This window comes from Coenobita brevimanus, chromosome 71 (genome assembly GCF_032717465.1).
Source record: "Coenobita brevimanus isolate Jiangsu-jjx chromosome 71, ASM3271746v2, whole genome shotgun sequence".
In the NCBI taxonomy this organism is placed as follows: domain Eukaryota; kingdom Metazoa; phylum Arthropoda; class Malacostraca; order Decapoda; family Coenobitidae; genus Coenobita; species Coenobita brevimanus.
In genome coordinates this window covers 51781700-51808265 of record NC_137024.1, presented here as the reverse complement: position 1 = coordinate 51808265, position 26566 = coordinate 51781700, and the positions used below count along the sequence as shown (strand labels likewise).

At 41.5% G+C, this 26566-nt stretch overlaps 1 protein-coding gene and 1 non-coding gene across 2 annotated transcripts in view; one reads left to right on the top strand and one right to left on the bottom strand.

Annotated features, from left to right (window-relative positions):
- The window catches only part of Vps13 (vacuolar protein sorting 13C), a 1164731-nt gene that overhangs the window by 56317 nt on the left and 1081848 nt on the right, over positions 1-26566 (bottom strand). Inside the window, exons 72-73 of the mRNA XM_080277871.1 lie at positions 19507-19628; positions 3418-3587 (exon numbers count right to left, since the gene is read on the bottom strand). Of these exons, the coding sequence (XP_080133997.1) occupies positions 3418-3587; positions 19507-19628 (292 nt within the window). The remainder of the gene's footprint in view (positions 1-3417; positions 3588-19506; positions 19629-26566) is intronic.
- LOC145406963 (5S ribosomal RNA) lies at positions 20376-20494 on the top strand. Its single transcript, XR_013898629.1, has one exon. It is a non-coding gene; the product is annotated as a 5S ribosomal RNA (ribosomal RNA).

The window sequence follows — 26566 nt, the reverse complement described above, 5'->3', positions numbered from 1 at the left end:
TACTATTGTGTCTTCTGTATCTATTCCACAACAAATCTCTTCTTTACATTCTGTATTGAACCATTTCTGTATTTTCTTATCTGCTTCTTTGTGCTGTGGGATGTACTTCTGGACTCCTATTTCATAAAATTCACAGAATTTTTTATATACAGCATTTAAATCTTGTCCTCTAAGCTCATTTTCCCAATCAACTTCTAAGAAATACTTCTTTAGGTCTTGATAAATTCCCTTTTTATAGTTTTGGCTCTTTTTGTAATTGTCATTGCTGTTTATTATGTCATATGCGATCCTGAAGTTATAATTTAGTACTGCATGATCGCTTTTGCCGAGTGGAGGGTGATATATTAAACTGTCAATATCATTTTCTTGCCTAGTAAATATTAGATCTAGCACTGAAGGTACATCAAGTCCTCTTTTTCTGGTGGTTTCCCTCACATGTTGCGTTAGGAAAAACTCTTGCACGAGATCCAGGAGCTTTTGGTCCCAACAGCTTTCTTGGCTAATTATATCTAGAGTATTCCAATTTATATTTGTATTAAAGTCCCCAATTAGTATAATTCTTTCTGATTTTTCTTCCATTTTATGTAGTAATGATCTTAAACTTTGAATTGTACTCCCTGCCAGGTCCTCATATTCATCTCTTTCCCATGTGTTTGATCTGGGTGGCATGTATAAATTGGCAACAATTACTTTACCTTCAGATGTGTTGATCTCTACTGCAATCAGTTCTACTTGTGATGGTATATCTAGTTTTATTTCATTGACTTTTAGATTTTTCTTAGTTAATATTATAATTCCTCCTCCTTTTTTTAAACTTCTGTCTCTTCTCCATATATTGTATTCTTCTAAGTTTAGTATGTCATTGGATATCCTTGGTGTTAATTTTGTTTCAGTTAGGCATATTATTTATGGTTCATTTTCTCTGACATAATCATTCATCTCTAGTAATTTAGATACCATTCCATCCACATTTGAGTACATCAACTTTATCATCTTGTTTATATACTTGTCGTGACATGGTTCTACTACCTTCCTCCTTTTTATTCCATCCTGTTTGTGTACCACTTTCGTACCTGCAATCCTATTACTTTGTAAGAAAATTTCTGCTTCTCCTCCTCTGATCTTCCCTCATTTTTTGTTTTTGCTTCCTCCCATTTCTCTTTCAGTAATTCCAGTTCCTCTTGTGTTAGGCATCTTTTTATCCATACATTTTTGAACTCCTATTTTTCCATAAGATTCTTTGCATTTTTTAGTATCTCTTCCACAGTGTTAACACTCTGGAAAGTCACCTTTAGAGGTCTTGTCTTGCTTTTCCCGTATTTCCCTAACCTTTTGTGTTCCTCTATGTCTTTACTACAGATTTCCTCTGATACTTTTTTCAGTAAGTTCATTACATTTGCCATCTCCTTTTTGTCTCTTGTGATCTTGTTTTTTATTTCTTCCTCTTCTATACCAGTGATTACTATAGATTTTTTTATATCTACTGAATCTCTGACTAACTTTGGATTGTTTTGCATTATTCTTTTCACTTCCTTTTTAATGCTTTTTTCCTCCACCCTTGTTTCTAAGTCTTTCTTTACTTTCACCATTTCAGGATACGTGGTTTCCACATCATTTTTGTAGCTTTGCACAGCTTCATTCACCTGTGTTATCTTCTCCTCAATATCACTGCTCTGGTCTATAAGACTGCTTACTTGCCTAATTGTCTCTGTGTCATTTTTGAACTCTTCCATAACACTCTCGTGATTGACTACTGTACTTGCCATTTCACTTATTTTCTTCCTAATTGTCTCTGTGTCATTTTTGAACTCTTCCATAACACTCTCGTGATTGACTACTGTACTTGCCATTTCACTTATTTTCTTCCTAAGTGTACTCAATTCCACTGTTAGTTCACTGATGGTTGTGTCTTCTTGTTGGCCTCCCTTCCTAGTTTTTCTATTTCTTCCTTTTGCAAGTGCATCTGCTTCTTTATTTCATCAATTTCATTTTTGAAAGCCATTTCTAGTTTGTGTACACGTCCAACCAGTCTATTGTGAGTCTCCACTTCAACCAGTTCTTGGTAGAAATCATCATTTTGCTTTTTACCTTTATCCCCTTTCTTTTCCAAATTTGCTTTACTAAAGTATGTATCCATTTTGCAATACTAAAAGTACAGAGTATGTACTTACAATCCCCGTGTTGCCGTAGTCTAAACAAACCTCAGCTGACTCAGGGCATTCTTTCGTCTTGGTTCTCTTTCCTGTTTGAACAAGTCTTGATTAACTTATTATTTTTTTCCTTTTAATAATGAAAAATCATTTAGTCTAACCTGGTACAGAGCTTGACTCATACAAAGATACTAATTTAGGTAATGCCACTGGCCGTGTTGGTTCGGTACGGAGCGCTGATGTCGAACGTCTGCCTCGATTGACTCCCTGTGTGTGTGTAGGGGTCGAGTTGTTTACAGTGATGCACGGCCAGCACAGCCTGAGCTGTGGCTCACAACACGACGCTACCTAGCCTAAGCTGTGGCTCGCGATCCATAGGTTAAGACTAGTTTGCACTTTAGGCATCACAGAGTACAAATCACTAATCACAACATGATAACACAAGAGAGAGAGTTCTTGTTTACTGACTGGCAGTGGAAAGCTGACTGGTAATTTGTTGAATGGAAGTGTGTAGGGTGACTAAATCTCAAGAGGGGAAAGAGGAGGGAGGAGGGCTAGAAATGGGATTAACTAGGAAATGACCTTGACCGGTAATGCCTTCACGTCACATCGCCTGACTTCACCCAGTCTCGCATGACTAAACCAAGCAGGGGCAGCCAATCAAATTGGGACACGCTGTGACATTACAGTAAAACCTCGATATAACCGACTTCAATAGACCGGAATTTGCTTTTATCGGAATCAAGGAACTACCGAACAAAATTCCTTTATGTCGGATAAAGTTCAATAAAGCCAGAAGCAGTCTGGACTGCCTGACCACTTCAGCTATGTACACCACAGTCAGGTAAATAAAAGACATGTTTATCTGTGTACAGTACAGTATTATTATATATATTATACAATATGATTATTGTAGTGATGGTATAATACAGTACAGTACTGCAGGGGTAGTGAAAACAGCTTAAAAAAACAATAGTGTGATCTGGACTAATGTCTGATATGTTGGAAAAAGTCCAGGATAGCAGGGGGAGGTCCAGATGTCACTTTTATCAGAATTTCATTTTTTTGGAGTGGCTTGGGCACCGATTAATCTGTTAGAGTGAGGTCCTACTGTATTTATATATTTGCCGGTGCATTAATCTTTCCGGTTGCGTGATAAATCCGGTTGCCTGGTAACCGGATAACTGGGATTGTACTGTACTGTAATCTCATTCATCTGACAACTAGTAACTAAACACAATCTTCCAGATGATTCTGTGTGACTCACCTCATGACTGCATCAAAAGAGCCACTGGCAAAGTCAATAACTCCTGAGGCAGGTCGTGTAACAAGTCCTACAACTCCCTTGCCCATTCCCTTGAAAAATCCTTCCACTCCTTCCTCCCGTGCTCCATCGATGGGCTTAGTAAATACTCCAGTTACACCATCAACGACACCCTGAAAGATGTTACTGCATAAGTGACACACAAATCAGTAATAGCTAATGCCATATTAACCCTTTGAGGTGTAGGTGCCAAAAACTAAATTATAGCAGTTCAGAACAGATGGAAGACCTACCTCACCCTCAAGCAGTATATCAATGATAAACAAAAATAAGATGAATGGAAGTGCTGGTAATGAAATATATACAGTACACCTGGTTTTGCATGGGTTCTTTCTGCACAAAACATATTTTACATGGCATTATAAAAGTCTAACTCAACCCATTTTCAATGGTAACCCACACATTTTGAGCAATGAAATGTCCAACAGTCAGTTTGCCAGTATGACCATTCAAGATACCCATGCAGTAAGATGGACACGACCTCTCTCTCATTCAGGGAGAGAACCTAAATGATAGAATGAAAAATGAAAAATGCAGAAAGCTACAGATGCAACATGCAGTGAAGGTTAAGCAAGGGAACAAGTTAAACATGAGTAGATTCTGTCTAGGGGATGCCAAGGAATCCCAGACATTCCTGGGTGGTGACTCTCTGGTCTGACAACAGGAGTCACACTTTGGAAAATTCCACAAGGGTAACTTCTCTGCATTCCTTTAGTATCCTATCAGAGATTCTGTTAGGTCCTGGGGCCTTCCTTACATCTTGAGTTTCCAGTAATTTGTAAGCACTTCCTGTACTTCCACTTTTATCCCTCCCCCTCCAAAAAAATCACTTTCTTTAGTGAAAACTGGTTGGAAGCTGTGTTATGTCAGCTTGCATTACCGCATCTTTATAAGCCTTACTTTCTACTTTCAGCTTATCAAGTCCTTCTTATTGCTTCAATTTGCCATTAACAAACCTATAAAACAATTTAGGTTCTTCCTTACATTTGTCAATTATACCTTTTTCAAAGTTTCTTTTTTCCTCTCTACATAATCATGTATATTCATTTCTAGTTCTTTTATATTCTTCCTTTGTTCTATTGTTACTTCCCTTTCTCCATTTGTTCCATTCTTTATTTGCTGTCATACACTTTTGTTGAACCTGTCTTTTTTTCAGTTCTCTTCACAGTTTTCCATAACCGTATTATAGAAGTCTAGAAAGATATCCCACTTCCTCTGTATCTCTCTTGTTTCTCTGATTTCTCTCCAATCCACATTTTCAAAAAATGTCCTCAATTCTGTAAAGTTTGCTTTACCTAAGTTGTATCTTCCTTGCCTGTGTAGCTCATCTCTTGGCTCCATTATCCCTGGGTGCTGAGAGAGAGAGAGAGAGAGAGAGAGAGAGAGAGAGAGAGAGAGAGAGAATAAAAAGATAGTATCTCAGAAGAGAGAGAGAGAGAGAGAATAAAAAGATAGTATCTCAGAAAAGAGAGAGAGAGAGAGAGAGAGAATAAAAAGATGGTATCTCAGAGACCTTGTGGTCCATACCAAGGAGATTCTTTGTATATGCTTGGGAATGCATCTCTAATTCGCACTTTAATGAGATGGCCTCATAGTGTATGAGTTTCAAAAGAAAACAATCCCAGAGCCCTCAAGCAATCCTGCTAACTCAGTGTCCTAATGGATGGAATAAGTACTGTAGCTCTAGCTCGAACTCTTTCAAGTCAATCTATGTCTTAAGTGTAGATGGCCAGACCTGCATAGCATACTCCACAAACAGCTGTACTAAGGAGTTATACAGCCACATCATTTATAAATGCTCCAACATATTCTCATGCATTGACTATGATCACCTAATGCTCCAACACATTCTGATGCATTGACCAAGATCATCTAATGGTGACTCTCCATGTTGCTTATCTCTGACAACCTCCTTGTTCAGTCCCTTATCCCTAAGGTCACATTCTATGACCTCATTCCAGGACTTTTTTGGTCTGCTTCTCACAACCCTATCCCTGATGTTTACACCTCTCACCTTCCCAAACCCAACTGTCAACTTCCATCCTCTAAATATGCCCAAACCATCTCAGTCTAACCTTCCTCATCAAAACACCAATACATTCAAGTCCCATCTTTCCTCTCAAGTCTTCAGTCACAATCATAGCCCTCCCCCCCCAGGCATCACACTGAAGGACACACTACACATCCATCTAATCATTATAATTTATGTTTGAGCCTACAAATTACCTCTTCCTTTACTGTTCAGGTCTCACTACCATACAATATCATCATACTCCTAACATATGCCACATACAAGGATTCCTTAGCATAGAGGGAAAGCCCTCAATGTCAGGCGAGGCAACAGCTCCCTGAGCTTTCTCTAACTACTCCTTTCCCTAGCCACAAAAATAGCTCCAACCCGACCTCCAGCACATAACATGTCCCCCAACTAACAAAACTCATTCACACACCAAAGAGACTCTCCAGCAAGATCAACCCTTCCATGCCTTTCAATCTCTACATGCTCTTCCCAACATATTGCACATGCAAAATGGGCATTATTTGGCAGCCTACCTCCAATACTACTACACCTCTTATGCACCCATTTATAAACAATGCACAAGATAGTTATTCCCTACATCCTTGTGGCAAACTGCACACTGTCACACTCCCTTGCTTTGACAGTACCACCACCAGCCCAAGATAACACTTTTGTTTATCCACATTTACTCACAAACCCTTGTGCCTAATTCTGTGTCTCTAATTCCTAAATATTTTCTATGCCTCCCTTTCATTCTCCACAATCAGCACCAAGTCATCAGCTTACAATTCCCATGGAAGTCCATTTCTGAAGTCATGTGAGAGATACAAGCACCACAATCAACAATAAGATTTATCCCTGATGCATGCCAGTGTTCATGGAAAACTCATCACTCAAATCTCCATTCACTCTCACCTGGCTGTGAGCACCCACATACATAGCCATAACCACTCTAAGCAGTCATTCCTTGATCCCACGCTTTCTCGCTGCCCACTCCACTACCTCCGTAGGGTCTTCTCCAAATCAACAAAAACAAATACATCTTTGACCTTTGTCTTCTTTCCTATGTATTTTTCCAGAACCTATCAGACAATAAATGTAGTGATCCCTTTCCCTGGCACACACCAAAAGTGTATCTCATCAGTGTTCACTCTTTCCCTTATCATAGCTTCCAGGACTCTCTCCATTACCTTCATTATCTGGTCCAAACGTTTTATGCCTCCATAATTTCCTCTTTCCAGGGGATCGCCCTTCCCCTTATACACATTAACAATCACACTCTTCAGCCATTCATCTGGGAAACACACTAACATACTGTATAACTGAATTTATCAAATCACTAATTAAAATCTACTCCTCTATCTCCTGAGATCTCTAACATTTCAGCAGTTAACCCAAACACACCCACTGCCTTCCCTAACTGCATCCTGCCTGCTGTCCTGGTCACAGTAGCAACATCAGTCAAAGGCCAAGGACCAAACACTGGATCTGCTGACTCCAACCCTTCTCTGTTCCACTTAAACTCCTCATTCAACAACTGGTTTTAATGCTCTCTCCAAGTATATTATCCTCACTGTCCACCACTACCCTTACTACATCATTCTTCACACAGAGCACATCTATGATATTCCTTTGTTCTCTCTTCACCTGATCTGACACTTTAAATTCCACATTCTTCTTTCTGGCACTATTTAGGCTACTCAGTAAAAGTCACTAAGACTTAGGTTTTGTCCTGTATACTGTACTGTACCTCCTTTCTGCCCCTATGCTTGGCAGCCAAGTATTTTTCTCTGTTATTATCCCTTTTCCATTCTCAGAAAAGTCTTTTTTTTCTCCTTAAGTGTGGCTTCTACACCCTCATCCCACCGCCATGTTACTTAGTACAGTCAAGTCTCATTATATGTCAGTTCATTGTGTGATAAATCACTACACTGATAATTTAAAAGTTAGACCTTTTATTGGACTTATGATAAAAAAATGATCGCAAATTTACTTGAACTATAATTATGACAGCCACCTCCAAGAACCTCATGCAGATGCAGTGACACAGGCTAGCTGACAGTTAGCTATCTGAACCAACATGACTGCCCAGTGTTTACATGTGCAGAACCCCCATCTCGGATCTCTGTGCAGGTGGCAGTTTCTGCACCAACCCTTTGAAGACCCGGTGTTGTTTGCCCACTCACTGATGTCTCCAGCATCTGTGATCATCTCCTTTGCGTTCTCCGAGTTACCTAACCTTCTCGCTTGCATAAGGCCACTGCAACACCATTGTTATTGCCACACTTGTATGCTACAAATAGCGCTGTATATGACGGTCAAGAGCGAACTTTACTGTGTGAAATAAGTGAAACTTGTAGCTTGAAAATCTCCCTTCACTTTCTCCTGAGGACCTGAAGTGATCATTCAGGCCCTCCCGCTGTCCTCCAGCCTCATGAAGAACTCTTAGTGATAACTTGGACCAGCCTTGGACCTACTTCAGGTGGGTGGCAGAGTTTTTTTTTTTTTTTTGGGTGGGTGGGTGGGGGGGGGGATTTTTTTAGGTTTCATGGTCAAGGGCATCCTCCCTATCCTTAATGAATCCATGTTATATCGACCACATTATACGACATGTTGTTATGCGATATGTTTTCGCCTGATGTAAACATATTGTATTGTGCCTCATGACTGCACCACTTCACTTATTAGTAATTTGTGTTCCTGCACACATTTCTCTCTATAACTTTAACATCCTTCACTAACCTCCTATTAGCCCTCCTGACCAGGAAATTATCAATCTGGCTACTATTACCCACAGTCTCACATGTAATCTTCCTACTCTCTTCCTAAAAAGCATATTGTCCACAATCATGTTCATTGCCTTCCCAGTGATGAGTATCCATTGTCCTTCTGCATTCTTCATACCATATGTGCATCCCCAGTGCACTCCTTCATATCCTTGAGCTGCTGCACCCACATAACCATTTAAATACCCACCATCCCCCATACCATCAACCATACATATCAAGTCATCCCAGAAACTATCTTTTTCGTCATCATCCAAGCCAACTTGTGGCATATACACCAATATAACTGTAATCATGGGTTTACCAAAACAATATTTTCACAGCTACAATCTTTTCATTACTCTCATTACATTCATAAACATTCCACTCATTTCTTATTGACCACAATATCTCTTCACATTTTCCTTCCAGAATAGGATATACCTACAGTCCTCCCAATAATCATCCTCGCTGACCCTTCCCCGAACCTAATTTCCTGCAAGCAGCATATATCTACTCACCTCCTGCTGTCTCCAGCACTTCTTCCGTCTCTACCCTTCAAACTATGCACATTCCAAAAAGCCACTCTTTACCCCTTGAGTGATTTGGTTTCCTCTGGCTTACTTATATTTGGTTCTGATTTTGACATGGTCGGTTGGTAAATAAGGGAGATGGACCACAGGGTATGCTCACCTGAAAAGCCCCAAGTCCTGGCACTGGATCAGAGGCCCACAGCCCACCAGCTATGGCCAGTGGCTGCTACTGCCTCAAGTTGGTCCATTTATCCACAGGGAGAAAAATATTTCATAGGCAAAGTCTACAAGACATCTAACTTCAGCATCTGCTGTTCTGTCATCCCAGTTTGCATGACAGTTGAAGTTACCATGAATTACAGATGTTTTACCACTAACTATGCTGCTTAAACATCTGTACAAATCTTCATCTTTGTCAGTGAGCTGATGAGGAGGCCTGTATAAAAAAATTAAACACTGTGTTTGATGAAGGTCCACACCTAATAATTCTTGGTCTGACCTAATTTTACAGCAAGCAGGAGTTAGTATGTCACTGGCATGCATTAAAATCCTGCCCCCATCTCATGTAGCAGGGTCTTTATGAAACATTCTGTAACTCTAGATTTCAATCTCTCCAACAAAATCTCTACTGTCACTATGAATCCATGACTCTGTAATAGCCCCAGTCAAAATGTTTTGTAACCGTGAATTCCTTGAGTTTGGGCAATTTGTTTCTAACTGCCTTTGCACTGAAGAAAACTATCTGAAGGAATTCCAGCATTTTCCTGGAATCTCTTAGCTGTCCCTGTTTCCTGGAGGCAGTGGTTTAACTGGAGGGAGTTTTTCTCTCTCCTGGGCAAGTTTCTTGCTTGCCACCAGAAGAAGATTTCAGCAACTATGATTCCCCAACTTGAGGAACATGATTGGTTCTCTGGGGTTCAGAGTCTGCAAACTGCTGTAAGATACATCCCTCCAATGAGGCAGAGTCCTTCTGTAACACAGAGTCACCTCTCTCTCTCTCTTCGATGGTCTCCAGTGGAGAGCCTCCAGTATTTTCTGAGAAAGGAATTCTATCTTTCTAAGGCCATTTCTTTGACTCTGGAGGGGAATCTGTTGATGTTTGCAGCATGGACCACTTGCCACCACAGCATGCTTTAAATGAACAAACTAAAGAGATGCTAATTAATATCACCAAAGTGAGCCTTCCCACAGTCATTTAAATGTATACCAACATGATGGCAAAGTTTTTGTCACTCACAGAACTTCCCAAATGGGTCAACAAGTTTCACTCCTTGCTGGGTGCAGAAAGTCATCTAGCCTGAAATTTATGCCTACTGCTTTACTGATAGCATAATCACCAGATGACACCCTTGTCAAAATGCCCATTATCCTGCCGCAGCCTGTCCTGGGCTTTATCTCATCAGCTCAAGTCATGGCATCGCCTATAATCATCTCTATGGCACCAATCTTGCTGTTCCTGAGGAAGAGGTTGTTGGCAGTAACCTACACAATTATTGTAGTCCCTTTTTACTTTACCCAAATAATCTTAACTTCTCCACCAGTTTTCATTGTTTTAGCATCTGGAAAGTCCTTGCCTTACTGCTACCTCTGCAAAAGTTTCAGAAATGAGACTCTTGTGACTGGAAACTACCATCACCAATCAGGAAGTTTAGGTTTCTCTGAGATCCACTAGACAAACTCTGATCATGTTTAATTTATTTTTCTTAGCCTTCACTGCCTGTTGCTTCTGAGGCTTTTCCCATTTTTTTCTTTTTTCACTATCATTCAGGTTCTCTCCTATATCCAGCAGTGACTTGGTTGGGCCAGATCCATTTACAAGGTCAGAGCTGGGCACCACAATCTAAAATTCAACTCCGCAATCGCAATTCTGCAACCTCTGACCCTTATCTTCCACTACCGCAATTCTGTAATTAACTTGGAATGTATATTTCCATTACTTCAGTATCGCAATCGCAATCCAGTTTCACAATTTTCAATACAAAGTGCACAAACACTGGGTAAAATGATTGGTAATGTGGTGAACTATTGTATTTACAATCTATTTAAGACATTAATTTCCCACAGTGACACTCAGTCACTGTGACCCACACTACTCACTAGTGACTCCGTTCATAACTTTATTCAGACCATTTCTTTGAGTCCTCACTGATTCAGAAGTTCAAGTTCAGAAGTTCACATTTGTGACACTTGACACTTCTTCACCCCCACATGCCAATCAGTCTGAGTCCTCCAAAAATGAGAACAACTCTATCTTGAGCAGGTCCATGTTCCTTTTCATGAATGCCAATTGTTCGAAGTTCTCCGAGGTCAGACTTGCCCTTCTGGCCTTCATGACATCCGACCCCTGGGAGAACAGTCTCTCATAATACTATCTATCTATCTATCTATAGCCCGACGCCCTAATCCCGCAAAGGGTGGCCGCAGACAAAACGCCTCCAAGTCACTCTGTCACCCACCATTTGACTCCCCTCCCCCCAACTCACACCCCCCTCCCTCATATACCTCTCAACTCCATCCCTCCACCTCATCCTCGGTCTACCCCTCCCTCTCCCTCCCTCCACCTCACCTACATACACCCTCTTAGTCAGTCTTTCATTCTCCATCCTCTCCACATGTCCAAACCACCTCAGTGTATTTCTCCTAATCTTTTCAACCACATCCACATCTACCCCACAACATTCCTTCACTTCTTCATTCGTCAACCTGTCCCTCCATGTCACTCCACATGCTCCTCTCAAGTAACTCATTTCCACTGCTCTCACTCTTGACTTGTTCCCCTCTTGCAAGGTCCACGCCTCGCTTCCATACGTCAGGGTAGGGATCACAATACCATCATGCAGTGACTTCTTAACTTCCATACTCACCTCCCTATTTCTCATCACTGCTTTCAGTGTGCCAACAACCTTCCTTCCCTGCTGTACCCTTTCCACGTACTTCATCCCCCAAAGTTCCATCCTTACTCATCACACTACCCAAGTACTTGAATGCACTCACATTCTCCATATCCTCACCATCCAACCTCACTGCACACTCTGTGACTTCATTCCTCTCAAACACCATAACTTTACTTTTGTTTACATTAACTTTCAGCTTCCTCCTCCTACACACTGTCCCAAATTCATTCACCAAACCTTGCAACTCCCATTCATCTTCACTCAACAATACTGTATCATCAGCAAACAGCAACACCGGAAGCTTCCAAATCTCACCCTCATTCATTAGGGCCACCCCCACATCCACTGCCCTACCTTGTACCTCCTTTACGACCCCATCCATATATATATTAAACAGCCATGGAGACATTACACACCCCTGTTTCAGTCCCACATTGAGATAAAAGAACTCACTCAGCTCACCATCCACTCGCACCGTAGAACTAATATTATAATAATACAATCATATCCATTATTACAAAAATAATATTACAAGGAAAAGAAATAGCCTTTGTGCCACTCGGGAAAATCAATCTGACCAGAGGCAGAATGCAATCCATAGAACTTAAATAAATAATTCATAGAAATGTGCTTACTCTTGCAAATAATAACTCAGTAAGACCATAAAAAAAAGTATATTCAGTGATCACCATTACATTAGCCCTTATGACTGTCATTTGTCACGCTGTGGAACAACTGTGCATAATTAGCTATCACAAAATTTACTGCTGTGCTGGCTTACAGTATACTGAATCGTATTGTATCAACTCATTTCTCCTGGTATCACCCATCCCTACTGCTAACTGACGCAGCGACACCTCCCCCGCTGCCACTGCTGGCCATGAATCCTGCTCAAGCTTGATGTTCATGAGTCATGCTATAGCCTGTACTAACTGACACTAACTGCCACGTGGAAGATTGCGGACAGGATTGTGACTGTGGAATTACTTCCGCAATGCAATACCACAAGTTTCGGATGAGTATGCTGCAATCACTGTTACACAGATGAAATAATGCAGTCCACTATTGTGGAAACTGAGGATTGCAGAAGTGATTGCGGAGGTGCCCAGCTGTGTATACTACATATATATATATGTATATACAGTATATATAAGATGGAGAAATAGAAAAAGGGAAGGACAGGAAGAAAGACTATTTGCAAGGAGAGTGGAAAGGTTATAGAGGATGAGAAAAAGGCAGAATATAAGTGAAAAGTGGAGGAACAATTGGCCAAATATGAATTGGAGCAGAGGGGGGATGTGGGAGGTGTGTACAGGATATTCACTGAAGAAATATATGCAGCATGTGATGTGGTGTGTGGGATGAAGAGAAGACGGAGGGGGGGTGCAAGGAACAGCGTGGTGGAATGAAGACGTGAGACAGGCTGTGGCACAAAAGAAGAAAGCATACAATGAACGGATGAGAAATAGGAGCGTGGAAGAAGTAGAGAGGCGGAAGAGAGTTATATGTAGAAAGGAAGAGAGAGGTGAAAAGATTAGTAAGAGAGAGTAAGAAGAGAGTGGATGAGGAATTTGGAAGGAATTTGAGTGTAAAATCGAGGGACCATAAGAAAATGTTCTGGAAAGAGGTGAAGAGAGTAAGACAGGGTGGAAGTGAAGTTAGCAGAGGAGTGAAAGATAAAAATGGTAGATTACTAATGGAGAAGAGAGAAAAAGTGAGCAGATGGAGAGAACATTTTAAGGAATTGTTGAACATAGAGGATGGAAGTAATGAGAGTATAAGTGGCTGGGGAATGGCTTGGAGAAGGAGGGAGGTGAAAAGACAGGAAGAAATAAGTAGGATGGAAGTTGTGAAAGCCCCAGGAAGTGATGAAGTGTGTGGTGAAATGCTGAAGCATGGGGGAGAGATAGTAGTAGAATGGATGTGGAAGATGTGCAGATTGACCTGGGAGGAAGGTAGAGTCCAGGAGGATTGGAAGTCAGGTATAATTATTCCCTTGTACAAAGGAAAAAGGGAAAAAGAAGAGTGGTGTGGTAATCATAGGGGCATTTGTCTTCTCAGTGTAATAGGAAAAGTGTATGGTAGGATACTTATTGACAGAGTTAGAGAAAGAACAGAGGAATTAGTTGGAGAAGAACAGGGAGGCTTTAGGAAGGGAAGAGGTTGTGTAGATCAGATATTCATTCTTAGATCTTTAGTGGAAACGTTTCTAGAGAAGGGAAAGAAGTTCCATGCGGCTTTCATGGATTTGGAGAAAGCATATGACAGGGTAGATAGACAAAGATTGTGTAAAGTATTAAGAATATATGGAGTAGATGGGAAGTTGTTGAATACTGTGAAGAGTATGTATGATGGTGCTAAGGCTGCAGTGCGTGTGGATGGTGAACTGAGTGAATTTTTCTCTTTGAAGGTTGGGTTGAAACAGGGATGTGTCATGTTTCCATGGTTGTTCAATCTGTACATGGATGGGGTAATAAAAGAGGTACAAGGCAGGGTAGTGGATGTTGGAGTGGCCCTGGTGAGAGAGGATAGTGTTTGGAAACTCCCTGTACTGTTGTTTGCATGTGATACTGTGTTGTTGAGTGAAGACGAAGGGGTGGCTACAAATAAATCGCCTCCAAGTCGCCCTATCCCCCGCCATTTCACTGCCCTGCTCCCAACTCACACACCCCTCTCTCATATACCTCTCCACTCCATCCCTCCATCTCATCCTTGGCCTCCCCTTTCCTCTTCCCCCATCCACCTCACTCACATACACTCTCTTCGTCAGTCTTTCACCCTCCATCCTCTCCACATGGCCAAACCACCTCAGTGTGTTCCTCATAACGCTTCCTATCACATCCACATCCACACCACATATATATATAGTAGGGCCCCCATTTATGTGTGTTCAGTTTATGCGTTTTTCCATTTATGCGAACGGCAAAATATTCATTCAATAATTATCAGTTTATGTGAAATTAACTCATTTTATGTGGCTCGCTACACACAGTGGCCTAAATTCGGGAAGAAACGCAATTATGCGTGCACTCCATCATTTTATGCGAGGCTGTGGTGGTCTGACTGGCGCTGGGCTGAGAGAGAGAGAGAGAAAGAGAGAGAGTTCACCGAAGATCATAAAATTTTATACTTTATTCTCTATCAATATATTCATAATATCCATTTTAAGGTAAATGCAATCGAAAATGATCGATTACTGACCACAAAAGTAATTGAAATAACTGATTACCGGAAAAAGTGAGTATCGCCCATCACTAGTGCATGAGTGGAGTTGCCCCCAACTGGCTGCACATAGCTACTGTGCCACTTGTGAGTCAGTTTCAGAGTTGGGTGGTATTCTGTCGCTCCCACCATTTGAATATAGTGTTCAGTCTGTCCCTGGCTAGCCTTCCATTGACCTCATGATTGTTTGCCGGTCGCACAATTTCGCTTATTTTCGCACAGTCTGAGTTGCATATTGTTTGGCTGCTATCATGCCGCTAAGTCGAGGAGGGAAATGTAAGAGTATCGTTCTACAAATGAAGAGAGAATAGGTAATCATAAGTCTAACCCCTAAAGTGAGGACTGTCTGTCCACCAAAGTAAATTTTTCCCATCAGGCCTGTGGTTACATTTATGCGTGATTGTTTGTCCACCAAACTGTCACATAAATGGGGGCCCTACTGTATGTATGTATGTATGTATGTATGTATGTATATATATATATATATATATATATAGATTGTGTCCCCCACCCTGTGGCAGGGGGAACACAATCTGGCCGCACTATGGGATGGTACCACTACTCTGCGGCCAGGATATGTTAGGAAGAATACTGCCACCATATTCCCTGTGTGTCATAAAAGGCAACTAAAAGGGGTGGGGTGAGGGGACTAGGGACCCCCTCCTCTGTTTTTTAGTTCCTAAAATGAGACAGGCCAGAGAAAGGGATGGGGGACTGAGTTATCCCTGTACCCTGAAGATTGGGTCTATGAATGTGCATGGATGGAGTACGATTGAGGCTAAAAGGGAGGAGATTACGAGAATGTTTGTGAGAAGAAAGATGGATGTGTTAGCTTTGAGTAAAACAAAGATGAAAGGGAAAGGTGAGTCTATGTTTGGAAGTGTGAATGGAAGATTGTCAGGTGTTGATAGAGGAAGGGTAAGACAGGGTGTGGCTTTATTAGTGAGTCCAGAAGTACAGCAATGTGTGACTGAAAGGAAAGAGGTGTCATCGAGTCTGATGTGGGTGAAAGCGAAATTTGAACGTGAGTTGTGGGTGTTTGTGAGTGCATATGGGCCTGGTAGTGAAAGGGATGAAGAGAGGGAGTCCTTCTGGAATGATGTTGCTGAGTGTCTGCAGAATTTTGGTGCAACTCTGAATGTGGTAACAAAGGGAGATCTGTATGTCAGGGTTGGAAATGTAGCAGCTGAAGGTGTAGTTGGTATGCATGGTGCACCTGGAAGAAATGAAAATGGGGAACAAATGATAGGGATGTTTGTTGAGCAAGAGATGGTGATTGGAAATACCTTGTTTGAGAAGAAAGATAATTATATGTACACATGGGTAAGACAGGAGGGTGGAAGGGTTGTTGACAGAGCATTGACAGACTATGTGGTTGTGTCCAGGAATGTAATAGGAAGATTGCTGGATGCGAGAGTTCTGAGAGGGGAGAGTGGAGGTATGTCTGACCACTACTTGGTGGAGGGAAAGTTAAGAGTAGGAAAGAGATGGGTGAGAGCAAGGAGAATTAGGTGTGGCAGGGAGGTTTTGAAAGTGAGTTGGATAAAATAGAGAAAATGATAGAGTATCAAGGGAAATTGAAAGATGAGTGGAACGCAGTGAAAATCAGGAAAATGGATGTGTGGAGGAGGAATGGCAGTTGTTTAACCCATTGCCTGCAGGTGTATCATATATGATATCTGAGTCCAAATGGCTCTCACTACAGCTGTATCATATATTATTTCCTGCTTTCAAAAATTCCACTGTCAGAAATGGCACAAAATAAATCAGCTAGCTATTTATGGCACCCTATAGAATAATGCCATACATAGATTATGCATTTCTAAGAGGTGCAGAGCTCAGCTCAGTTACCTACAAAATGCCAAAGGAAAAGGTACAAAATCTTCTCCATGCCGCCGCTAGCAGTAGCCCAAGCAAATATTGGATGAAATCTCTGAATGAGTGTAGTAATGACAGTGATACATTGTTAGATGATGACAATGATGGTTCAGATGCTGATTTACACCTTATCTGAATGTACCATTGACACTGACAACACAGTGCAACCATTACACATCGCTCGCCTGGCACCACCACACAGGGAATATTTATTACTTCACGGACCTGTATCAGAGGTAATTTTTTTGTTTGCTATATTGTGTTATATACCAATGAACTCAGGATTTTTTTCTCTGTCTTTTTTGACAATATTATTTTTTCTAATATTTTTTTCTAAACATTTGAAAACTGCCGCACATGGGATGTACATGTAAACAAACACTGACGCAGTGAATAGGTTAAGAGTGCTGTGGTGGGGCATGCGGAAGAGGTGTGTGGTGTGAGACGAGTGGGTGGTAGTGTAAGAAAAGGAAGTGAATGGTGGTGCGAGGAAGTAAGTATGGCTGTGGCTGAGAAGAGACATGTATATGAAGCGTGGCTGCAGCGGAAGGATGAGGTGTCATATGAGAGGTATAAGGAAAAGAGGAATAGGGTGAGAAAAGTTGTACGTGATGCTAAAGTGGCAGCAGATGAGAGGTGGGGTAGGCAGTTGACTGAGAATTTTCAACAGAATAAGAAAGTGTTTTGGAAGGAGGTGAAAAGGGTGTGAAAGGGAGAGTCTGGGAAAGAACAGCGAGTAAAAGCAGAGGATGGAAGGATGTTAACATAGATGGATGCAGTAAGGAAGAGATGGGTGGAGTATTTTGAAAGATTGTTAAATGTAGAGGAGGAATGGGAGGCTGAGATTGTGGTGGATGGATGGGTGCAAGGAATAAATGTGTTGGGAGAGTTGAATGATTCTTTGATCACGAAGGAGGAAGTGCAGGAGGCAGTAAAGGAGATGAAAACAGGAAAAGCTGCAGGTATGGATGGATGTGCTGTGGAATGCCTGAAAGGTGGTGGAACGACTATTGTTGACTGGTTAGTAAGATTGTTGAATGTGTGCTTTGTGAAAAGTATGGTGCCAATTGACTGGGCAAGTGCTTGTGTGGTCCCAGTGTATAAAGGTAAGGGTGATAAGTATGAATGTACTAGCTTTAGCAGTATACGTTTGTTGAGTAATGTAGGTAAGGTGTATAGCAGTGTTAATTAAGAAAGTTAGTGAGGGTACAAAGAGAGTGATTTATGATGAGCAGTGTGGCTTTAGGGGAAGGAGGGGATGCGTGGATCAGGTGTTTGCTGTGAGACAGGTGTGTGAAAAGTATTTAGAGAAAGGTAAGGATGTGTTTTGGGCATTCATGGATTTAGAGAAAGAGTATAATAGAACTGATAGGGAGGTTTTGTGGACTGTTTTAAGATTGTATGGACTTGATGGTGGGTTACTAAAAGGAGTGAAAAGTTTTTATGCAAATAGCAGAGCATGTGTAAAAGTGGGAAATACCGTGAGTGATTGGTTTCCCGTGAGACTGGGCCTGCAGCAAGGATGTGAAATGTCACCATGGTTGTTTAATATTTTTATGGACGGTGTTGTACAGGAGGTGAATGCAAGAGTGTTAGGTGGAGGTCTGAGTCCGGTGAATGTTGATGGTAGAGAGTGGAATCTGAAGCAGCTGCTGTTTGCAGATGATACTGCACTGGTGGCTGATTCCGAGGAGAGACTGAGACAGTTGGTAGAGGAGTTTGGAAAGGTGTGTGAAGGGAGGAAATTGAAAGTAAATGAGAACAAGAGTAAAGTGATGAAGTGTATGAGGTTGGTAGATGGTAGAAGGATGAATATAGTTTTGAAAGGTGAGTTGCTTGAGGAGATATAGTGTTTTAAGTATTCAGAGTCACATGTTGCTGTGGATGGAAGAATAGATGCAGATGTGAAGTTTAGAATGAATGAAGTAGGAAAGGTGCTGGGAAGAATGAAAAAAGTGTTTAGATGTCGTTCGCTTAGAATGGATGTAAAGAGAACGCTATATAAGGGGGTTGTGGTACCAACTGTGTTATATGGGGCTGAAACATGGAATATGGGTGTAGCAGAGAGGAAAAGTTTGAATGTAATGGAGATGAGGTGTCTGAGGAGTATGTGTGGAGTGATGCATATGGATTGAGTGAGAAATGATGAAGTGCAAAGGAGAACTGGAGTTGTGCGGGAGATGGCTGATTTAATTGAGCAGAGGGTTTTGCGATGATTTGGGCATATGGAGAGAATGGATAATAAGCGATTGGTGAAAAAGATAACCAGGTGTGATGTTAGAGGTGTAAGGCTAAGAGGAAGACCACGAACAGGATGGATGGACAGTGTGAAGAGAGAGTTGGATGCAAGAGGGATGTCTGTTGAGCAAGGAAGAGTGGCTGTGCATGATACAAATGAATGGAGAAAAACTGAATGAATAATGATGACACAGCCCTGAGGGGATATTCTCTCGCATTTGTCTGATCAGCCGATCAATCAGGTGCGGGTAAGGGGATGGGTCTATTATGATGAGGCAGGAGTAAACCAGCTCTGCTGTTAGGCCCTGCTGCGGATGTCACTGATTGCACCACGCAGTTGACTATCGTGCTGTGTGTAGGATTGGATGATGGATGAATGGATATATATATATATATAAATATCATTGTGGTTAAAAGGCAAAAAGGCAAGACAACTGAAAAAGTAATAATAAGCTAGGATAGCAAAAAAGGTAAGTACTAACAGTGACGATTCCCTTGCCACCACGTGCCAAACTCTCAATGCCATCAGCTGGTTTTCGGTGCATGGCCTCACGTCGTCGCTTCTGATAGTCCTCATCCAAGGTCAGTGCAGCTACTCCTTTACCTAGGCACCAGAAAAATACAGTCAGTCATCAAGCAACACGGACGATATGGACTGGGCATGGGCAGCGGTACTTACACACACATTAATCAAACATTACGTTTGCGTGTAGAGTATAACGATACAGTGTGTTCTGGTAACTTTCCAAAACTCTCACTTTCACCCTTTCTTTCCACTCTACCCCACATAAATTACCCCCTACTTATACCCACCATCAGGTAAAAAACTGAGAGATATAACTATTGTAATAAAGAATATCTATCTATCTATCTACTGCCAGACCCCATAATCCCGTAAGGGGTGGCCATTTGACTTGTGAGTTAGTTGTTTTACGAGGAGGGACACTAACCCTCCACCAACCCACTTGCTGACACGTAGGGAGCAAAGAATATGAATGGCATTAATATGGCTTTAATAAAAACAAAAGTTAGGGTGGGTGCCCATGTGCTGTTCATGTATAGCTCTACAGCACTCTCTCCCCTCCCCCCAATGTTGTTGTTGTCTTTGTTAAGATGCTGCTGCTCTTGCACTTCCTTCTTCAACATCTAAGTCGTATCCTTCAATGTCCAGGACTGAAACAACGGAGTTGATTTCTTCGTCAGAGTTGGATGTACTGTACCTGGATGTAAGCTGGCCAACCATGACAAGTCTAGCAGGCAACATCACCTCACATGACTTGCAAATTGCATCACCTGGCCAGCTGACCCTTCTTGCATACATTCAATATTTTCTCCAAGTTGATTATGACCTGCCAACGGCCATACCACGTTGAGTACACCGCTTCCCGTCCGGTCAGCGAAGTTAAGCAATGTTGGGTCTGGTTAGTACTTGGATGGGTGACCGCCTGGGAACACCAGATGCTGTTGGCATCCCTACGTGTAAAGTGGGGTTGGTGGAGGATTAGTGCCCCTCCCTGTAAAACAATTAACTCTAAGCCGTTGGCCACCCCGTTTGGGATACATGGCGTCTGGCAATGAATGAATGAATGAATGATTATGACCTGTCACATTATGCTGAGCGTGTAAGCACAAAAACGCATTATTCAATTGTGCTTTGCTCAAGGATTGACTGACTATGATTACTCTAATCATCATAATTGCATTATTTTAATCATTCCCATCACAACCCCATTTCAAAAGTTCAAACAGGGTGGATAATAATGAGGCAGCCTCTGATTTCTTCTGAGACAAACTAAGAGGAGGTACCATAAATGTACCCTGCTTATGAACAACAGGAAGGATGAGGCTACCTTCTTGCTAAAAGATAAGCAAGATGGGCTGCCAATTGTATTCCAATGCAAAACTGGAAGTTTCCCATATTCTCATTGTCATTCCTCCTCCTGGTTGCCTTATCTGGTTAGGAAGAAATTCATGGGTTGTGTTCACTCTCCTGTTTCCCCAAAGATAAATTGTCATCATTATCATCATCATCATCATCATCACCATAAACATCATTATCTTATAAACATCAACATCATCATCTCAAATTCCTAACTACAGTATAATAACCATTGATATCTGAGGAGGGATAGATTGTTTTCATACTTTTTTGCCATTACTGTATAACCCAATTTCTGGACTCTAATCCAGTTTTTTAACATGAAACAGTGCTAGGATGACGATGACAACAACGACAATGATGATGATGATGATGATGATGATGATGATGATGATGATGATGATGATGGTGATGATATTTGGTGGGGACAATCCATTGCGGGAAAAGAAAGCACAGACGCAAGAGAATTTCAACAAAATGTTCACTCACCACGGCTCACACATTTCTTCATTCTCAACTCCACATCACATGGAAAAGCTAGCCTCATCTACTGCCTCATCTGGTCAAGTCTCTATTATAACATCTGTGGGGTACAACCATTCTGATAAATGCCATGGTAGGTCATCACTTTAACAAAACCTATGAGGCTATAACCATCCTTGCAAATGTCAAGTAAACTCTTAAATCTCTCCCTATCCCCTAATTAGAGGATTGTGAACTGCAGCAGTAGGGAAATTTCAACCTGCATTCCACAAGGTTCATGTTATGGTGAGCACAGTGGTTTATTATAGTCTGTAGTTTTCTCAATTAGTTGATTCACTGTGTGTCGATAATCAGTAGTCGAATACCTGCTTTGGAATCCTGCCTGTTCATGAGGTTGCTTTTCCTTCAAATTTGTTATTCTGTTCATAAGTACTTTAGTGAATATTTTGTAAATGACTAATAATAAACAAATGGACTGATAGTTACTAACATCTTTTGAGTCACCTTTTTTGTAAAGTAAAATAACGATTCCATTACACCATGTTTTGGGATTTTTTTTTTTTTTTTATACATTGAGTAAATGAGTGAGCATGCCCGTTTTGTACTTCTACTCCTGCATCCAACAGTAAATCTGCTACTATTCCATCTTCTCCCGGAGCCTTCCCTCTTTTCATATTTTTAAAAGAAATTTTTACTACATCTGATATTACCTCAGGCATTTCACTTGTGTCAACTGAAGAGTTAGCTATTGGTACTACTGTTTTTGATGCATTCAGTTCTTTGTAAGGTGGAATCTTCCCAGTAGCATACCACAGCCGTAAGCTAAAACCCGCCGAGAGGAATTACAGTACTGTTGAGAAGGAACTCTTGGCTGTGGTTGATGGTGTTAAGAAATATTATTATTATTTATATGGAGCACCATTCAATCTGGAAACTGATCATATGCCACTCACTAGTCTTAGCACGACCAAGACGGCTAACGCAAGACTGACACGCTGGACACTGTATTTACAGCAGTTTAACCTTCTTGTGAGATACATCAAGGGAAGTGATAACGTAGGTGCAGACCTGATGTCTCGCCTGCTAACTGCTGACTAACACGGGCAACTGTTGTTTACTGGGTTCCGTAAGATAGGCGTTCTCAGAGATTTGAGTAATCCAAGGACCAGCCTGGTTCCCAATTAAAAGTGTACCAGTAATTGCTGATGTCTTGCCCATTGGTCCCACAGGACACACTATGTCCAGGACCTGTATATACATGTATACCATAAGTTAAGGGGGAAGATTGAGAACCCCGCAGAGACAGTCCGAGGCTGTGTATGAATTACCTTGTGGAACGTCTCGAGCTGTGGGCCTCTCTGAGGATTCCCGGAGAATGCACAATATCCACAGGAGTGTTCACACCCAAGGTGGGTGTTAAAACGTGACCTGCCCGAGATTGCGTAGCGATTCTCAGCTCCTGTCATTAATCATAAGTGTAGAGTTAGGTTAACCAGTAAACTGCCCGTTTTAAGAGATTTGAGCAATTCAAGAACTGACACATCTGGTTAATAATGTTAGGTTAACCAGTAAACTGCCCATTCTATGAGATTTGAGCAATTCAAGAACTGACACGTTTCCTGGTTAATAAGTTAGCTTAACCAGTAAACTACAAGGGTCCTGAGAGATCTGTAAATCCTAAGACTACGTTTCCTGGTTAATAACGACATAAGTACTGATTGCTAGGCAGAGAAAGAGAGAGAGAAATGACACTTTTGATGCTCCATCTTGATTCCTTTCCCAGGTGCAGCTGGCAGGTGCAGCACTGCCGTGCAGAACAGATGATCGTCCCTGACGCATGCTGCTGCCTCTTCTCTTCTGCCTCGTCATCATCATTTATTACTGATTTGCATTATGTAATTTTACACGTAGGTACAGTTACACCACAACTGTCACACCTACACCGTGTATTACATACATCACGCTACATAACAATTAGTTGTTAATGTAAATGTAGCGAACTTTTCACTCAGTTTGACCTGAGTACAGGATTTTTCACCGTCATCATGGAGTTTTTCCCTCAAGCTTGCTTCTATTAACGTAAATATGAGTTTTTTTCACTCACTGGCGACTGTGACTTTCTCCTGTAGCAGGATAGCACACACACACCAGTGTGAATCTTGTGTGACTGAGTTAGGATTTATATTTATGTATATTGAAATTTTTTCCTGAGAAAAAAAAGTTTCATTTTTGATGGGGCATAATGTCACGAGTTGGTGTGATCATATATCTAAACAAACTCGTAACATTAAACTTTGGTGGGAAACTGCCAATTCTAGTGGAATCCCAGTATTTATCACTATGTCAACCGCCACATATTCACCTGATCGGGAGAGTTTTTCAGGACATTTTTTACTATTTCATAAGTGATCGTCTTTGTGCGCGACATTAGCACCTCCGCCTGAGTGATCTGTTATGGGCGTGTTTCGCTCATTCTAGCCGTTAGCAAGTGCGGCTTGACACTCGCCTCTCTCTCACAATTTGAACTCAGGATTGAAACGCCGTGAAACCAGGTCGTTCCTCAGAGGGTTCCTGAAGTCTCCACCTAGTGTGAGCCAGCGAGATGATCAGCGAGTGTGGCAGTGTCCTTCCTCAGTAACGCCGCCCAGTCCATTCCGCTTACCGCACTTTTCTGACCAGTATTTCTTTTCGTATTTTCCTGGGCTTAAGAGTTTAGCTTTTGAGTGAGCGAGTGAGTGTGTTCTCCTTATTTTTGAATTCATTTTGAAACATGTAACATTAATTTATTTCATTGTAATCAATAAATTAACAGTTCTTTTTCTTGAGCTTAATGTAATGTAAACTCGTGTTTTATTTTCCATATTAAGCTTATTCTAGTTGCAGCTCCTAGTTTGCATAAACACTTTGTATTATTCATATCTGGTACTTAGGCCAGTCCTTTTGTATTAAACTTAAAATCCGTTGTGCCATCTAGGAGTTAATTGCACCAGCAAGAACTTGTTTATCATTAATAGCATTAGTTATTGATTGTCAGGGGTGGAGTCACTTTCTCCAAAGGCCAACAGTACTAATAAACAGCACGTGTGAATAATTAGTCTCTGCTGTGTACTGTTGAGAAAGTTTATAAATTCTCGTCCTTAGAGAATTGGCACAGTAAGCCGGCATTAATCATTGCTTGATTTTCACAAGTAAATTCTTTGTCCCTGTTCTCAGGTATTATTTAATAATATTACTTAATACTGCATATTCTTTAAAAACCCCGTGACACCAGGTGTGTTCTGCCAAAGTTCGTCGCCCTGCCTCCCATAGTCGATATGACCCTGCTTACACGGTGTTGACTGTTAAGCACCCACAATCAGTAATGGTATGGGGTTGTTTCTCAGGTGAAATGGGAAGGGGAGGCCTCTACTTTCTTCCTAGGAACTTGATGATGAATGGTAGCCAGTACATTCAATTTCTGAAAGATCATTTGTTAAACTTTTTTGCTATTCATAGGTGCGACTTTTCCATGCACGATTCAGCTCCATGTCACAAGAAAGGTGACAAAATGGCTTCAGGATGCTGTTGGCATCCCTACGTGTCATGTGGGGTTGGTGGAGGATTAGTGCCCCTCCCTGTAAAACAATTAACTCTAAGCCCTTGGCCACCCTGTCTGGGATACATGGCGTCTGGCAATGAATGAATGAATGAAAAATAATCGGACTGACGTCCTCGACTGGCCTGGCAATAGTCTGGATCTAAATCTGATGGGCAAAGATAAAGAAAATCTTGGCAAAGAAGAAGACACCCAAGCTGGACAACCTCAAGGCTGAACTGACAAATGTTTGGTGCAAAGAAATGTCCTTAGATTACTTCAGAGATCTAAGTGATTCCATGCCAAAATGCATCCAACTGGTCCTGAAAAACAAAGGAAACATGATTTCATATCAATGAATGGCATTCCATGAACAAACATTGTGATATACTATGATTTCTGTGTTTTTTAATACCTTGTGGGGGGAGATGCTAAGTCAATTTGCGGTAGCTATATATATATATATATATATATTTAGTTCTGTCCAATACTCGGGACGCTGGGCTCCAACAGGTTAAAGAGACTGATGGGTCTGCCGGTCATTAACCCACTGGATCCCAGGGGTGCTGGGCAAGGCACTGCACTGGGAGGGTACTAAGCATACCGCCCTCCGCCTGTCGGCTCATAGTTGTGAAGCTCATAGGTCCCTACCCGGGGGTTCCCTGCTTTATAAAGCCTTGAAAAATCCCACTTCTGTCCAATACTCAGGACACTGGGCTCCAGTCAAGTCGCCTAAGGGGTGGCTAATTGGTTCTGGACTGAGTCCATGCTGCAGGAAACCGTGCCATACAAATAACTAAACCTAAGGAATAAATGCAATTTGGTTCTGGATGTTTGCCCAAAGTCCCCCTTTTCATCCCACTTTTCCCTGTTTTTCCCCACTTTACACATGCACACAATCAAGAAATCAGTCAAACAAAAATGACAACCCACCTTAATTACTTCCTGTGTTGGTCCAAGTCATCTCCAAGACCAAAACAAACACTATCACACCAATACAGGCATGTTACTCATGTATGATAAACCGTAGCAACAACACAATAATCACACTTGCATAATGTTGGCCTGGTGCTACACGATGTACAATGCAGTACGATGCTTGGCTGAGAGGTGACAATAGTAGGGGGGCACACGTGAATAAGTGGAAAAGACAGGGCTTTGAAAGGATGGCTTGACAGTGCAACTGAACCAAAACAATGCTCTGCATGTCAGGGCCGCCATCTTGCCTGAGACGAGTGACGATTGCCTTGCCTGCGCCTGGTGCTTTGTACAAAATTTTCTGATGGCAATATCGTTATAGTGGGAAATTCATCATAAATTGGATTTTGGGGTGTAACTTTTTTGTTATCGTTGTAGTGAATTATCGTATAACGGTTCAACGTACAATGAGTAGTGACTGTACTGTATATATATATATATATATATATATATCCATCCATCCACCCATCATCCAATCCTACATTGCCCCATGAGGAGCGTAGGAGCCTGGGACTAGGCAGTTGGTCCCGACATTTAAGATGAGTGATCAGCTTCACTCATCCCTGAGTGGCATTACATGAGCAATCAACCGCAACCACCCCTCGGATATAAACCTTCACCGGCTCAA